This window comes from Rhinoraja longicauda, chromosome 10 (genome assembly GCF_053455715.1).
Source record: "Rhinoraja longicauda isolate Sanriku21f chromosome 10, sRhiLon1.1, whole genome shotgun sequence".
Classification (NCBI taxonomy): Eukaryota; Metazoa; Chordata; class Chondrichthyes; order Rajiformes; family Arhynchobatidae; genus Rhinoraja; species Rhinoraja longicauda.
Genome location: NC_135962.1, coordinates 3,322,330 through 3,339,194, shown reverse-complemented (window position 1 = coordinate 3,339,194; position 16,865 = coordinate 3,322,330). Strand labels below are relative to the sequence as shown.

The window sequence follows — 16,865 nt, the reverse complement described above, 5'->3', positions numbered from 1 at the left end:
TATGAGGAAAGATTGAAAAGACTAGGCTTGTATTCACTGGAGTTTAGAAGGATGAGAGGGAATCTTATAGAAACATATAAAATTGTAAAAGGACTGGACAAGCTCGATGCAGGAAAAAATTTCCCAATGTTGGGGGAGTCCAGAACCAGGGGCCACAGTCTTAGAATAAAGGGGAGGCCATTTAAAACTGAGGTGAGAAGAAACTTTTTCACCCAGAGAGTTGTGAATTTGTGGAATTCTCTGCTACAGAGGGCAGTGGAGGCCAAATCACTGGATGGATTTAAGAGAGAGTTAGATAGAGCTCTAGGGGCTAGTGGAATCAAGGGATATGGGAAGAAGGCAGGCACGGGTTATTGATTGTGGACGATCAGCCGTGATCACAATGAATGGCGGTGCTGGCTCGAAGGGCCTAATGGCCTCCTCCTGCACCTATTGTCTATGCTTCTATGTTTCTAACCTCCAAATAAACTCTGAACTACACAGGCCCCAGGGTCTCAACCTGAAAGGTCCCCATGTCCTCCAGCACTTTGTACTCTGTCCAATACCCTGGAAATGTTCCGGTGCTGCTGTGGTCTAGAGCGTCAGAGATCCCACACTCACTATCGTTAGCAAAATCAAAACAGTTTCCCCAATACAAATGTGTACGAAGGAACTGCAGATACTGGTTTACACCGAAGATGGACACAGAATGCTGGAGTAACTCAGCGGGACAGGCAGCATCTCAGGAGAGAGGGAATGGGTGACGTTTCGGGTCGGGACCCTTCTTCATGCTGATGTCAGGGGAGAGGCGTGGAGACAGTGATGGGGCCGCTGCGTGAACAGAGAGTGCTCTCGATGGGGCAGCATCTAGAGGGCAGCCACTCTACACGCGGCCTGCTAACGGGCCACCTTTACACAGACAGCAACTGGCTTCCCATCGCCACTATCATAAGTCACAGGAGCGGAATTCGCCCATCGAGTCCACTCCGCCATTCAATCATGGCTGATCTATCTCTCCCTCCTAACCCCGTTCTCCTGCATTCTCCCCATAAAACCCCTGACACCCGTACTGATCAAGAATCCTTCTACGGTGCATCTGGCCACTGTTTGCAAGCAACAGTTTAAAAGATTTACTATCAGCAGCAGATTTTACATGCGGTGGCAAAGGATTCCAAAGATGGATGGTTCAGGGTTACAGCGAGAAGCAGGAAACAGTCTTTGTTGGTCTGGATGGTTCTAGAATTCAAGGATTGGTTCAGTCGAATTCCTGGTCTATTGTTCCGACTGTATGAAAGATGGGCAATAGACAATAGGTGCAGGAGGAGGCCATTTGGCCCTTCGTGCCTATACGCACCGCCATTCAATGTGATCATGGCTGATCATTCTCAATCAGTACCCCGTTCCTGCCTTCTCCCCATACCCCCTGACTCCGCTATCCTTAAGAGCTCTATCTAGCTCTCTCTTGAATGCATTCAGAGCATTGGCCTCCACTGCCTTCTGAGGCAGAGAATTCTACAGATTTACAACTCTCTGACTGAAAAGGTTTTTCCTCATCTCAGTTCTAAATGGCCTACCCCTTATTCTTAAACTGTGGCCCCTTGTTCTGGACTTCCCCAACATTGGGAACATGTTTCCTGCCTCTAACGTGTCCAACCCCTTAATAATCTTATACGTTTCGATAAGATCTCCTCTCATCCTTCTAAATTCCAGTGTATACAAGCCTAGTCGCTCCAGTCTTTCAACATATGACAGTCCCGCCATTCCGGGAATTAACCTAGTAAACCTACTCTGCACGCCCTCAATAGCAAGACTATCCTTCCTCAAATTTGGAGACCAAAACTGCACACAGCACTCCAGGTGCGGTCTCACTGGGGCCCTGTACAACTGCAGAAGGACCTCTTTGCTCCTATACTCAACTCCTCCTGTTATGAAGGCCAACATTCCATTGGCTTTCTTCACTGCCTGCTGTACCTGCATGCTTCCTTTCAGTGACTGATGCACTAGGACACCCAGATCTCGTTGTACGTCTCCCCTTCCTAACTTGACACCATTCAGATAATACTCTGCCTTCCTATTCTTACCACCAAAGTGGATAACCTCACACTTATCCACATTAAACTGCATCTGCTATCGGCAATGTTGGATGGAGCTAAGGAGCGTCTTTGGAAGGTGGCCCATTTGAGTTCATGAAGCATTTCTGTGACACTACTGGTCTTTCTATAGTCACCGGTTACAAGCCTGGCAGCTCTTCTCAAGGTTGTCAATGTGGGTCGCTTGGCAGGGATCCCAGATGGCACTACAGTATTCCAGTCTTGGACCTACTAGCGTTTTGTAAGCAATGTCCCTTGTGGATTTTGTACAGTTCCAGAAATGTAGTCACAAGAGACTGACTTGGACAAGGTCGACCACCTCGTGAGGATTAAACTGAATCAATCTCTGCCTTAAATCTGAAATCTCAGTCTGAAGAAGGGTCTCGACCTGAAACGTCACCCATTCCTTCTCTCCTGAGATGCTGCCTGACCTGCTGAGTTACTCCAGCATTTTGTGAATATCTGCCTTAAAAATATCCATTCTTCAGGGCGAGACCCTTCTTCCCGTGAAACGTCACCCATTCCTTCTCCCCAGAGATGCTGCCTGTCCCGCTGAGTTACTCCAGCATTCTGTGTCTATCTTCGGTGTAAACCAGCATCTGCAGTTCCTTCGTACGCATTTGTATTGGGGGAACTGTTTTGATTTTGCTAACATTTATACAATAGAGCTTTCTGGTTAAGGCGTGCTAGTTATCCATTTTGTAATAAATGACCAAGTTGGTCTCAGTGCTTGGGACAGGACAGTTCAAAAGACGTGGCCCAGACGTGCTCTGATGTGGAGAGGATGTTTCCACTAGTGGGAGAGTCTAGGACCAGAGATCGTAGCCTCAGAATTAAAGGATGTTCCTTCAGGAAGGAGACGAGGAGGAATTTCTTTAGTCAGAGGGCGGTGAATCTGTGGAATTCATTGCCACAGCGGTCTGTGGAGGCCAAGTCAATGGATATTTTTCAGGCACAGATAGATAGATTCTTGATTAGTATGGGTGTCTGGGGTAATGGGGAGAAGGCAGGAGAATGGGGTTAGGAGGGAGAGATAGATCAGCCATGATTGAATGGCAGAGTAGACTTGATGGGCCGAATGGCCCTGTCACTGCTCCTATCACTTATCAACATGAACTTATGACTGTACTGGAGACTGGGAAATGTTGCGTGCGTGGTAAAAGGGCAGTGAATGAAGCAGGGAATATAATCCAACAATACTCTCTTCACAAGGCATGGTGAAGCATGGACAGGCAGCAGATGTCAAAGCTCTGCTTGACTAATGGGTTTTAATTTTTTGAGAAATCAGAGCATATAAATAATAAAATGCTCTGCATCAACTGAGAAGGGGGAGCTTATAAACCACAGCATCAAAAACCAAATTAGGGGGAAAAACCAGACGCAATAAGTAAAAGGGCGTCACGGTGGCACAGCGGTAGATTTGCTGCCTTACAGAGCCGGAGTTACTCCAGCTTTTTAGATTTTTTTTAGAGATACAGTGCGGAAACAGGCCCTTCGGCCCACCGAGTCCGCACCGCCCAGCGATCCCCGCACACTAACACCATTCTACACCCACGAGGGACAATTTTTTAAAAACATTCACCCAGTCAATTAACCTACAGACCTGCACGTCTTTGGAGTGTGGGAGGAAAGCGAAGATCTCGGAGAAAACCCACGCAGGTCACGGGGAGAACGTACAAACTCCGTACAGACGGCGCCCGTAGTCAGGATCGAACCCGAGTCTCCGGCGCTGCATTCGCTGTAAGGCGGCAACTCTACCGCTGTGCCACCGTGCCGCCACAGAGCGAGTTTCTGTGTCTGCACAGAGCGAGTTACGCGGAAAGCTAATCCCAATGTTATTGTTGATTGTCAGGGAATTGAAGATAAAAGTAATCCCAGTTATACAGGGCACGAGTGAGGCCACAACCGTGGAGATTATTAACATCCTTATTTAGAAACAATTATGAATTGTTTTGGAAGCAATTGAGATAAGACTTACCCAAGTGAAAGTCGGACCGGGCAGATTGTCCAATGAGGAATGAATGGAGAGAATAGACTGCGATCTGCTGCTTTAAATCGACTCAGACTACAGCATGGAAACAGGCCCTTCGGCCCAACTCCTCCATGCCAACCTGATGCCTTACTAATCCGAATTTTTACGACAGAGCCTTTGCCTTCTCCCTTGTCTCACAGTCCTCTGGACCCTCCCCATCCATATACCTGTTGTAATTGTAAAAGTGGTTCTTGTACACGCATCTACACCTTCCTCTGTCACCTCATTCCAGATACAGACCACCCTCTGAGTGAAACAGTTGACCACGAGCTCCCTCTTAAATCTCTCCCCTCTCACCTTAAGCATGCGCCCTCTAGTTTTAAGAATCCTCTACCCTGGGACAAAGACTGTGAGCGTTCACTTTAACCAGTTCTGTTCAGTTCAGTTTATTGTCACCTGTACCGAGGTACAGTGAAAAGCTTTGGTTGCGTGCTAACCAGACCGCAGAAAGACAATACGTGATTACAATCGAGTCATTCACAGTGTACAGATACACGATAAGGGAATAACGTTTAGTGCAAGAAATGTTGCTGCAGGAGTAGAGATTTAAGAGTGTGGAGCGATTGTAATGTGTGATCGTAGATCTGCCTCCACACAAATAGTCGCCTTGGTTGGGCGTCATCTTGGAAGCATGTTTAGTTTAGTTTAGTTTAGAGATACAGCGCGGAAACAGGCCCTTCGGCCCACCGAGTCCGCAACGACCAGCGATCCCCGCACACTAACACTATCCTACACCCACTAGGGACAATTTTTACATTTGCCGAGTCAATTAACCTACAAACCTGCACGTCTTTGGAGTGTGGGAGGAAACCGAATATCTCGGAGAAAACCCACGCAGGTCACGGGGAGAACGTACAAACTCCGTACAGACGGCGCCCGTAGTCAGGATCGAACCTGAGTCTCCGGCGCTGCATTCGCTGTAAGGCAGCAACTCTACCGCTGCGCCACCGTGCCGCCCTTTATGTGGTGACTCTTTGCATACGTCAGGTATGCAAAACAAAGAATCTCCCTGAGAATTGTCACATATTCATTCATTCATTCAGTCGGTACTGCAGGTGCGGTCTCCAGATCAGATGCACACACTCAGCTTGTACATCTTGCCGTCTCTTTGTCCACCTACCTAGCTCTTGATAGCCATCCTCGCCCGAAAAATTCCCCTCAATGGTCGTCGACAAGATAAAGATCAATGCCTCTTTAAACTGTTCAAAATGTACCTGAAAGACAGGATGAAAATAAAATAGATCAATTGAACGCAATTACAAAAACATATCAGGTATACAGGCACATAAAGTATGTAAAATTGTGAGATACGTAAGATAGGGTAGACAGCCAGAGCCTTTATCCCCCAGGATGAAAATATCAATATGTCTCGACCCTAAACGTCACCCATTCCTTCTCTCCAGAGATGCTGCCTGTCACGCTGAGTTGCTCCAGCGTTTTGTGTCTGTCTTCCATATATTAGAGGGCATAGATTTAAGGTCAGAGGGGAAAGTTTAATGGAGGCAAGTTTATTTTCTGTGTCACGCACGCGCACACATACACACACACGCTCGCACGCACACACACATGCTCGCACGCGCACGCGCACACACACACACACACACACACACGGTGGAGGTGCCTGGAACACGTTGCCAGGGGTGGTGGTGGAGGCAGACACATTAGTGGCTTTCAAGAGGGTTTTAGATAGGCATATGGATATGCAGGGAATGGAGGGATATGGATTATGTGCAGGTAGATAAGAGATGGTCTTGGCATCATGATCGGCATAGACATTGTGGGCCGAAGGGCCTGTTCCTGTGCTGTACTGTTCTGTGACCTATAGACCAGAGAATGGTACAAACAGGGGGGATGGGATGCATCCTTAACAAGGATGGTGATATCGTTATTAAAAAAATTATCGATTAGAAAATTTGGTGAGTTTGTATTATGGCATTGCGTGTGTTCTCACTGTTGTAAATATCATTTTTATAATAGTTGAATAACTTATTTTTGATTAAAAATTAAAATGGTACAAAATGATGGGAAAGGATGTGTTGGCATCCTGATCCCTTGTTTAGTTTAGTTTAGAGATACAGCGCGGAAACAGGCCCCTCGGCCCACCGGATCCGCGCCGCCCAGCGATCCCCGCACATTAACACCATCCTACACACACTTGGGACAATTTTTACATTTGCCCAGCCAATTAACCTACAAACCTGTACGTCTTTGGAGTGTGGGAGGAAACCGAAGATCTCGGAGAAAACCCACGCAGGTCACGGGGAGAATGTACAAACGCCGTACAGACGGCGCCCGTAGTCAGGATCGAACCCGGGTCTCCGGCGCTGCATTCGCTGTAAGGCAGCAACTCTACCGCTGTGCCACCGTGACCGCCCAGGTTTACCACACAGTGGTGTCTCCATAATGAAATGCCCCACCTGCCATCTGGGGGCACATTGTTCAGGAGCAGTCACAGGGAGAGGAGGCAGTTATCACTCACAAGATACGACAATAATCTCCCACTTCCAAAACTTCATTTAAAATTGGTGGAAATAATCGTGACCACAAACACATTGGATGTTCTCAAAACTATGAATTCTTTGCACAGTAAATAAACAATAGACAATAGACAATAGGTGCAGGTGTAGGCCATTCAGCCCTTCGAGCCAGCACCGCCATTCAATGCGATCATGGCAGATCACTCTCAATCAGTACCCCGTTCCTGCCTTCTCTCCAGCGGTAAAGCTTCTGGTATGGGTCCATTATGGTCTCATCTTGGAAGAGGAAGGTTGAGGTCACACAATCCTGTTTATATCATGGGTAGGTTAGGTGATGGAGAGAGTCAAAAACATCACATTCCTGGGCGTGACTACTTCCGAAGATCTTTCCTGGACCCAGCACACTGATGCAATTATCAATAAAGCACATCAATGCCTCTACTTCCTGAGAAGATTACGGAGGTTCGGTACGTCAGAGAGGATTCTCTTGAACTTCTACAGTAGAGAGCACATTGACTGGTTGCATCACGGCCTGGTTCGGCAACTTGAACGTTCAGGAGCGGAAAAGACTGCAAAACATTGTGAACACTGCCCTGTCCATCACCTGCTCTGACCTCCCCACCATCGAACGGATTTACCGGAGTCGCTGCCTCAAAAAGGCAGCCGGCATCATCAGAGACCCACACCACCCTGGCCACACACTCATTTCACCCCTGCCATCAGGAAGAAGGTACAGGAGCCTGAAAACTGTAACGTTCAGGTTCAGGAACAGCTTCTTCCCAGCAGCCATCAGGCTATTAAACACCACAACCTCAAATAAACTCTGAACGACATAGACTATTACTATTATTATTATTTACAGTGTACCATGTTTACATATTCTGTTGTGCTGCAGCAAGCAAGAATTTAATTGTTCTATCTGGGTCACATGACAATAAAACACTCTTGACTCATGTAGCAAGATCCAGTTAACACTTGCGCGCTACGCAGTTCAATCACACTTTACATGAGTACAATCAAAGCCACACACAAGTACAACAGGTAGTGCACAGAGAGAAATACCACAATATAGTGTCACAACGTTATAGTGTTACAGGTACAGAGAAAAAGTGCAAGGCCCACAATGGGGTGGGTTGGAAGATCAGGACTGTACCCGAGCTTATGGGAATACCGTTCATTCGTCTGAGAGGCAGCAGGGAAGAAGATGTTTCTGAAGTCTGGTGGTGTGTGCTTTCAAGCTTCTGTACCTTCTGCCCGGCGGGAGAGGGAGAAGAGGGAATGGTGTGAGTGGTCCTTGATTGTGTTGGCTGCTTTCCTGAGGCGTAGATGGAGTTTCTGTTGGTTGCCACAGAAGGCTGTGGAGGCCCAGTCAATCGATATTTTTACGACAGAAATAGATTAGTCAAGTCAAGTCAAGTCAATTTTATTTATACAGCACATTTAAAAACAAGCCACGTTGACCAAAGTGCTGTACATCAGTTCAGGTACTAAGAAACGAACATACAATGGCACACAAACATAACAGCACATACATAAACAGTTCACAGCGCCCCCTCAGAGGGCCTCAAACTCCAGGGAGTAGAAGTAGGTTTTGAGCCTGGACTTAAAGGAGTCGATGGAGGGGGCAGTTCTGATGGGGAGAGGGATGCTGTTCCACAGTCTAGGAGCTGCAACCCCAAAAGCGCGGTCACCCCTGAGCTTAAGCCTAGACCGCGGGATAGTCAGTAGCCCCAAGTCGGCCGACCTGAGGGACCTAGAGTTAGAGAGGTGGGTTAGAAGATTTTTGATGTAGGGGGGGGAAGCCCGTTTAGGTCTTTGTATGTGAATAGGAGGAGCTTGAAGTTGATTCTGTACTGTACTGGGAGCCAGTGGAGAGAGGCCAGAATCGGGGTGATGTGGTCCATTTTACGAGTACCCGTCAGGAGTCTCGCTGCAGCGTTTTGGACCAATTGCAGGCGGGACAGGGATGATTGGCTGATCCCAGTGTGTAGAGAGTTGCAGTAGTCCAGGCGGGAGGAAATGAATGCGTGGATGATTTTTTCAATGTCGTCAAATTGGAGGAATGGTTTGATTTTAGCTGCGGTACGATGTTTAGACAGCTTACGTCACTTATTTTGTTGTGGTGTTTGAAGCCCCAGCACCTGAGAGGCCCATGGTGTCACGCAGGCTGCAGTCCAACAGAACCCAGCAGAGCAGGACAGCTGGACAAACATACATGGTTGCTGTGGGTGGAAGCTGGAGAGGTTCACTTGTACCTCCTCCAACCTCATCTACTGTATCCACTGTTCCAGGTGTGGACTCCTGTATATCGGCGAGACCAAGCGCAGGCTCGGCGATCGTGTCGCTCAACACCTCCGCTCAGTCCGCCTGAACCTACCTGATCTCCCGGTTGGCAAACACTTTAACTCCCCCTCCCATTCCCACACTGACCTTTCTGTCCTGGGCCTCCTCCATTGTCAGAGTGAGGCCCAGCGCAAATTGGAGGAACAGCATCTCATATTTTGCTTGGGCAGCTTACACCCCAGCGGTATGAACATTGACTTCTCTAACTTCAAATATCCCTTGCTTTCCCTCTCTCTCCATCCCTTTCCACCCTAGTTCTCCGACTAGTTTCACTGTCCTCCTGATTAATTTTACTGATTGTCTGCCTCGTTGTCAGCTTCCCCTCAGCCAACAATGAACCATTCTACATTTCCCTATCAGCATCTGTTTTGATCTGTCGTTTTCACACCTTACCCTTCCATATCTCTAGACTCTCTCTCCCCTGGCATCAGTCTGAAGAAGGGTCTCAACCCGAGACGTCACCCATCCCTTCTCTCCTGAGATGCTGCCTGACCTGCTGAGTTACTCCAGCGTTTTGTGTCTGTCGTCTGTGGAACTCCTCGGATCAAAACGGAGGTATCACAAAATGCTGGAGTAACTCAGCGGGTCAGGCAGCATCTCAGGAGAGAAGGAATGGGTGACGTCGATACCCTTCTTCAGACTGATGTCAGGGGGGCGGGACAAAGGAAGGATATAGGTGGAGACAGGAAGATAGAGGGAGATCTGGGAAGGAGGAGGGGAAGGGAGGGACAGAGGAAGTATCTAAAGTTGGAGAAGTCGATGTTCATACCACTGGGCTGCAAGCTGCCCAAGCGAAATATGAGGTGCTGTTCCTCCAATTTCTGGTGGGCCTCACTATGACACTGGAGGAGGCCCATGACAGAAAGGTCAGACTGGGAGTGGGAGGGGGAGTTGAAGTGCTCAGCCACTGGGAGATCAGGTTGGTTGAGGCGGACTGAGCGAAGGTGTTGAGCGAAACGATCGCCGAGCCTGCGCTTGGTTTCGCCGATGTAAATAAGTTGACATCTGGAACAGCGGATGCAATAGATGAGGTTGGAGGAGGTGCAGGTGAACCTCTGTCTCACCTGGAAAGACTGTTTGGGTCCTTGGATGGAGTTGAGGGGGGAGGTAAAGGGACAGGTGTTGCATCTCCTGCGGTTAGAGGGGAAAGTGCCCGGGGATGGGGTGGTTTGGGTAGGAAGGGATGAGTGGACCAGGGAGTTACGGAGGGAACGGTCTCTGCGGAACACAGAAAGGGGAGGGGATGGGAAGATATGACCAGTGGTGGGGTCCCGTTGTAGGTGACGGAAATGTTGGCGGATGATTTGTTGGATCCGCTGGCTGCTGGGGTGGAAGGTGAGAACGAGGGGGATTCTGTCCTTGTTGCGAGTGGGGGGAGGGGGAGCAAGAGCGGAGCTGCAGGATGTAGAAGAGACCCTAGTGAGAGCCTCATCTATAATGGAAGAGGGGAAGCCCCGTTTCCTGAAGAATGAGGACATCTCTGACGCCCTAGTGTGAAACACCTCATCGCAGATGCGGCGTAGACGGAGGATCAAAACAGTTTTGGTTTGTTATTGTCACGGATACAGAGGTACAATGAAAAGCTTGCTATCCAAACAGATCAGATAATACCATACACAAATACAAGCAAGTCAAACATCCGGCACAATAGGTAGAGCTCAGGGGAAGATACAGAGTGCAGAATATAGTTCCCAGCATTGTAGCGCATCAGCTCCACAGACTGAGTCCAATGTCTGCAATGGGGTAGAGGTGAATCGGCCAGTGCCCTGGCAAATGAAGGACCGTTCAGAAGCCCACTAAAGGCCGTTTCAGATGCTGCTTGACCCACTGAGTTCTTGCAGACTTTTGCTTTCTGTTCTGTGTCAACCAGGGGCTTTAGTAACCGTAGAGTTATTGATAGAGAATGATGTTATTGTTAAACTGGCTCGATTGTCACCATGTATTGCCTTTCCGCTGATTGGTTAGCACGCAACAAAAGCTTTTCACTGTACCCTCGGTACACGTGACAAGAAACTAAAATAGGGCGGGCACGTTGGCGCAGCGGTAGAGTTGCTGCCTCACAGCGAATGCAGCGCCGGAGACCCGGGTTCCATCCCGACTCCGGGTGCTGTCTGTACGGAGTTTGTACGTTCTCCCCGTGACCTGCGTGGGTTTTCTCCGAGATCTTCGGTTTCCTCCCACACTCCAAAGACCATCAGGTTTGAGGGCTAATTGGCTTGGTAAATGTAAACATGGTCCCTAGTGGGTGTAGGATGGTGTTAATTTGCGGGGATCGCTGGTCGGCGCGGACCCGGTGGGCCGAAAGGGCCTGTTTCTGCGCTGGATCTCTAAACTAAACTAAACTAAACTAAACTAAACTCATTTGATCTCAAGTCAGAAAATCTGACCCCACCACAGTGGAATAACCTGATTACCGTTTTAACTCAGAAACAGCTTGCAGTGGAAGATTTCCAGCTTAATGTGAAGTGAAATGAAAGAAATTTCTTTGAAAATTTCATTGAAAATAAAACGAATTATTATTCAGCTATCAGTGAGTCCAGATTGTAAAGAGAAATGTTTGACAGTCTAAGTTTCACTTCCAGAGATTGCTCTCCACAAGGTCACACACAGTAAGGAGTCCAAAATGAATATTCTGTAAGAGAAACGATTTCTGAGAAACTCGATGTTTATCTTAAATGAGTTAGTTAATTATTGTCATGTGTATAGAGATACAGCGGAAAGCTTGTTCTGCTAGTTATCCAGCCAAACCAAATTAGACACACGTGCAATAGACAGATACACAAAATACTGGAGTAACTCAGCGGGACAGGCAGCATCTCTGGAGAACAGGAACGGGTGACGTTTCGGATCGAGACCCTTCTTCAAACTGGAACTGCAGCATTGAGACCACTGCAGAGGTTTCCCTTCCCTTCACTTCCCACACTGACCTTTCTGTCCTGGGCCTCCTCCATTGTTAGAGTAATGCCCAGCGTAAATTGGAGGAACAGCACCTCGTATTTAGCTTGGGCAGCTTACACCCCAGCGGTGTGAACATTGACTTCTCCAACTTCAAGTAACCCTTGCTTTCCCTCTCTCTCCATCTCTCCCCCACCCTAGGTCTCCGACTAGTTTCACTGTCCTCCTGATTCATTGTACTGATTGTCTGCCTCGTTGTCAGCTTCCCCTCAGCCAACAAAGAACCATTCTAAATTTCCCGAGCAGCATCTGTTTTGATCTGTCGTTTTCACACCTTACCCTTCCATATCTCTAGACTCCCTCTCCACTGAGATCAGTCTGAAGAAGTGAAACGTCACCCATTCCTTCTCTCCAGAGATGCTGCCTGTCCCGCTGAGTTACTCCAGCATCTTGTGTCTCTGGAGAACAGGAACGGGTGACGATTCGGGTCGAGACCCTTCTTCAGACTGGAACTACAGCATTGAGACCACTGCAGGGTTTTTAATTCATACTAGAACAGGGTGAACCCGTTAGGCCCAAAGCTCTCCTGCATTGGTATAGCACCCTTCCCTTCACTTCCCACACTGACCTTTCTGTCCTGGGCCTCCACCATTGTCAGAGTGAGGCCCAGCGCAAATTGGAGGAACAGCATCTCATATTTCGCTTGGACAGCTTACACCCCAGCGGTTTGAACATTGACTTCTCCAACTTCAAGTAACCCTTGCTTTCCCTTGCTCTCTCCATCTCTCCCCCTTCCCAGTTCTCCGACTAGTTTCACTGTCCTCCTGATTAATTTTACTGATTGTCTGCCTCCTTGTCACCTTCCCCAACAATGAGCCATTCTACATTTTCCTTGAGCTTCGTCCTGCTTTGATCTGTCGTTTTCACACCTTACCCTTCCACATCTGTGTCTCCCGTTACATTGATGACTGCATTGGTGCTACCTCCTGCACCCATGCAGAACTCATGGACTTCATCAACTTCACCACCAATTTCCATCCTGCACTCAAATTCACTTGGACCATCTCCGACACCTCCCTCCCCTTTCTTGATCTCACCATCTCCATCACAGCAGTCTAAAGAAGGGTCTCAAGCCCAAACGTCACCATTCCTTCTCTCCAGAGATGCTGCCTGTCCCCACTGAGTTACTCCAGCATCTTGTGTCTATTTTCTAGATCTTAGATCTCTTCACCACATCAAGGTGAACAATCCTACACATTTCACCCTTTTGAGGTTGCTGTTGATTGTTATGCAGAATCATTTTTTTCCAAACATGCTGTTGAACAGAAAGTGGATCATATTCTATTGGAGGTAAAATGTAATCTCATAAGATCATAAGTGACAGGAGTAAAATTAGGACATTCGGCCCATTAAGTCTAGTCTGCCATTCAATCATGGCCGATCGATCTCTCTCTCTTATAACCACATCCTCCTGCCTTCTCCCCATAACCCCTGACACCCGTACTAATCAAGAAGCTATCTATCTCTGCCTTAAAAATATCCACGGCCTTTTGTGGCAAAGAATTCCACAGATTCACCACCCTCTGACTAAATAAATTCCTCCTCATCTCCTTCCAAAAGAAACGTCCTTTAATTCTGAGGCTGTGCCCTCTGGTCCTAGACTCTCCCACTAGTGGAAACATCCTCTCCACATCCACTCTATCCAGGCCTGTCACACGGCATCAGTTTTCAATGCCCTGAACAGTTTGATTTATTTTAATTGCAGTAGATTTTTAATACAAATGTTTAATTGTAGACTGAATTAGCCACAGGAATAAGGACAGTGGATATGGCTGGCAGGACTGAGTGCAATAATCTGCCCTGATTAATGAGGCAAGCACAAACTGGTCTCACCCACCGGAATTTTACGTTTTAAAAAAGGCAACACAGAGATAAGATGGAACATTACAACGCGAGGAATATGTTTGCTCAGAATTGCAAGGAAATAACAAGAATATGATAGGGAGTGAAACCAGTTTGTTCAGAATCGTGAGGAAGGGTCTCGGCCCGAAACGTCACCCATTCCTTCTCTCCAGAGATGCTGCCTGTCCCACCCAGTTACTCCAGCGTTTTGTGTCTACCTTCATCAGCCACATGGCTGCTATGGCTGGCAGGACTTTCATATGAGGAAAGACTGGATAGACTAGGCTTATACTCGCTGGAATTTAGAAGACTAAGGGGGGATCTTATAGAAACATGTAAAATTCTTAAGGGGTTGGTGAGGCTAGATGCGGGAAGATTGTTCCCGATGTTGGGGAAGTCCAGAACCAGGGGTCACAGCTTAAGGATAAGGGGGAAGTCTTTTAGGACCGAGATGAGAAAACATTTCTTCACACAGAGAGTGGCGAGTCTGTGGAATTCTCTGCCACAGAAGGTAGTTGAGGCCAGTTCATTGGCTATATTTAAGAGGGAGTTAGATGTGGCCCTTGTGGCTAAAGGGATCAGGGAGTATGGAGAGAAGGCAGGTACAAGATACTGAGCTGGATGATCAGCCATGATCATATTGAATGGCGGTGCAGGCTCGAAGGGCCGAATGGCCTACTCCTGCACCTATTTTCTATGTTTCTATGTTTCTATGTGTAAGGTACAGAACACATACTAAAGCAGATGTGTGCACTATCTTGTGTGGTTCATGATACTGCCAAACATCTGCTCCAGTAACCACAGGGATAGGTTTGCCTCCAGGAATTTAATATTAAAGAAATATTATTTGTTCCCTCTGCCATTATGCCAGAGTAGATGAGTTATAAATGGTCACTTCATTGAAGACAGAGCTACAGACGATGCATCAATGGCGGCACGGTGGCCCAGCGGTAGAGTTGCTGTCTCACAGCGCCAGAGACCCGGGTTCCATCCTGACTACGGGTGCTGTCTGTACGGAGTTTGTACGTTCTCCCCGTGACCTGCGTGGGTTTTCTCTGGGTGCTCCAGTTTCCTCCCACACTCCAAAAACGCACAGCTTTGAAGGTTAATAGACAATAGACAATAGGTGCAGGAGGAGGCCATTCAGCCCTTCGAGCCAGCACCGCCATTCAATGTGATCATGGCTGATCACTCTCAATCAGTACCCCGTTCCTGTCTTCTCCCCATACCCCCTCACTCCGCTCTCCTTAAGAGCTCTAATCGGCTTGGTATGAATGTAAAATTGTCCCTAGTGTGTGTAGGGGTGGTGTTAATGTGCGGGGATCGCTGGTCGGCGCGGGCTCGGTGGGCCGAAGGGCCTGTTTCTGCGCTGTATCTCTAAGCTAAAAAACTGTAATTACTGCAACTCTGGCACCAGTGTGTTCTATACGAGTGTAGGAAGGGACTGCAAATTGCTGGTTTAAACCGAAGACAGACACAAAAAGCTGGGGTAACTCAGCGGGTCAGGCAGCATCTCCGGAGAGAAGGAGTGGGTGACGTTTTAGGGTCGAGACCCTTCTTCAGGCTGAGAGCCAGTCTGGAGGAAAGGAATAGGTGGCATTTCGGGTCGAGACCCTTCTTCAGACTGACTCTCGGACTGAAGGGTCTCGACCCCCGAAGCGCCACCCATTCCTTCTCGCCAGGGATGCTGCCTGTCCCGCTAAGTTACTCCAGCATTCTGTGCCTCCCTTGTTCTCTGGGAGTGTGGTGACGTTCCCTTGTGATAGGCCGCAGATCCGTCAACACAGCTGGGGGTTTTCACTGCAGGTGACGGATCACAGACAAGGTCAAGCGATCGATCGGACAGTGCCGTGATGGGGCGGGGGTGGGGGGGCCTGATCCGACTGTCTCCAGCAAGGGGAGCAGATGGTGGAGAGGTGGCTGAGTGGGGGGGGGGGGGAGGGGAAGGGGCACTCCCAGTCGTGTGCCCTTCCCCAGTGTGGGCCTCAGCTTCACTGAGGAGCAGCGCCATTGTTGGTCAGAGTGCGCAGTCACAGCACAATGGACGCAGGCTGTGCTAGGCCTGGGGTAGGCAGCTGCTCACCGACAGATGGCCCCCGGGCCCTGCCCCCATGGCAGGCCTCGGCAGCACCGTCCCCAGCTCCCCACCTCCACGCCGAATGTCAACCCACACATCCACAGCGGTAGTTTAGTTTGGTTTAGAGATACAACGTGGAAAAAGGCCCTTCGGCCCACCGGGTCCGCGCCGCCCAGCGATCCCCGCACATTAACACTATCCTACACCCACTAGGGACAATTCTTACATTTATACCAAGCCAGTTAACCTACATACCTGCACGTCTTTGGAGTGTGGGAGGAAATCGGAGATCTCGGAGAAAACCCCCGCAGGTCACGGGGAGAACGTACAAACACCGTACAGACGGCGCCCGTAGTCGGGATGGAACCCGGGTCTCCGGCGCTGCATTCGCTGTAAGGCGGCAACTCTACCGCTGCGCCAATGTAGTTGAACGATAGTTGAATGAGCAATTGATTCATCCCTTTATAAACGCAGCCGCTACCACAGATTGTAGAAACAAGGAAGTGCAGATGCTGGTTTACAAAGGGACACAGAGTGCTGGAGTAACTCAGCAGGTCAGGCAGCATCTCTGGAGAACATGGACACAGAGTGCTGGAGTAACTCAGCGGGTCAGGCAGCATCTCTGTGGAGTTGCTGCCTCACCGTACCAGTGACCCGCGCTCCATCCTGACTACAGGTGCTGTCTGTACAGTTTCTACGTTCATAAGATCATAAGTGATAGGATCAGAATTAGGCCGCTCGGTCCATCATGTCTTCTCTGTCGTTCAATAATGGCTGATCTCTCTCTCCCTCCTAACCCCACTTTCTGCCTTTTCCCCATAATCTCTGACACCCGCACTAATCTCCCCGTGACCTGCGGGGGTTTTCTCCGAGATCTTCGGTTTCCTCCCACACTCCAAAGACGTACAAGTTTGTAGGTTAATTGGCTTCTGAAAACTGTCATTTGGCCCTAATGTGTTGGATAGTGCGAGTGTACAGGTGGTGTGTGGGAAGGAACTGTGGATGCTGGTTTAAAGCGAAGATAGACACAGAATGCTGGAGTAACTCAGCGGGACAGGCAGCATCTCTGG

At 48.7% G+C, this 16,865-nt stretch overlaps 1 protein-coding gene across 5 annotated transcripts in view; it reads right to left on the bottom strand.

Annotated features, from left to right (window-relative positions):
* nin (ninein (GSK3B interacting protein)) overlaps positions 1-16,865 on the bottom strand; it is a 142,582-nt gene that overhangs the window by 90,920 nt on the left and 34,797 nt on the right. For 4 of the 5 annotated variants that reach the window (XM_078406067.1, XM_078406068.1, XM_078406069.1 and 1 more), the window contains exon 3: positions 5,222-5,315. In XM_078406067.1, coding sequence (XP_078262193.1) covers positions 5,222-5,315 — 94 coding nt within the window. Of the gene's footprint in view, positions 1-5,221; positions 5,316-16,865 lie in introns of those variants that run through there. The other variant, XM_078406071.1, reaches the window with a different exon arrangement.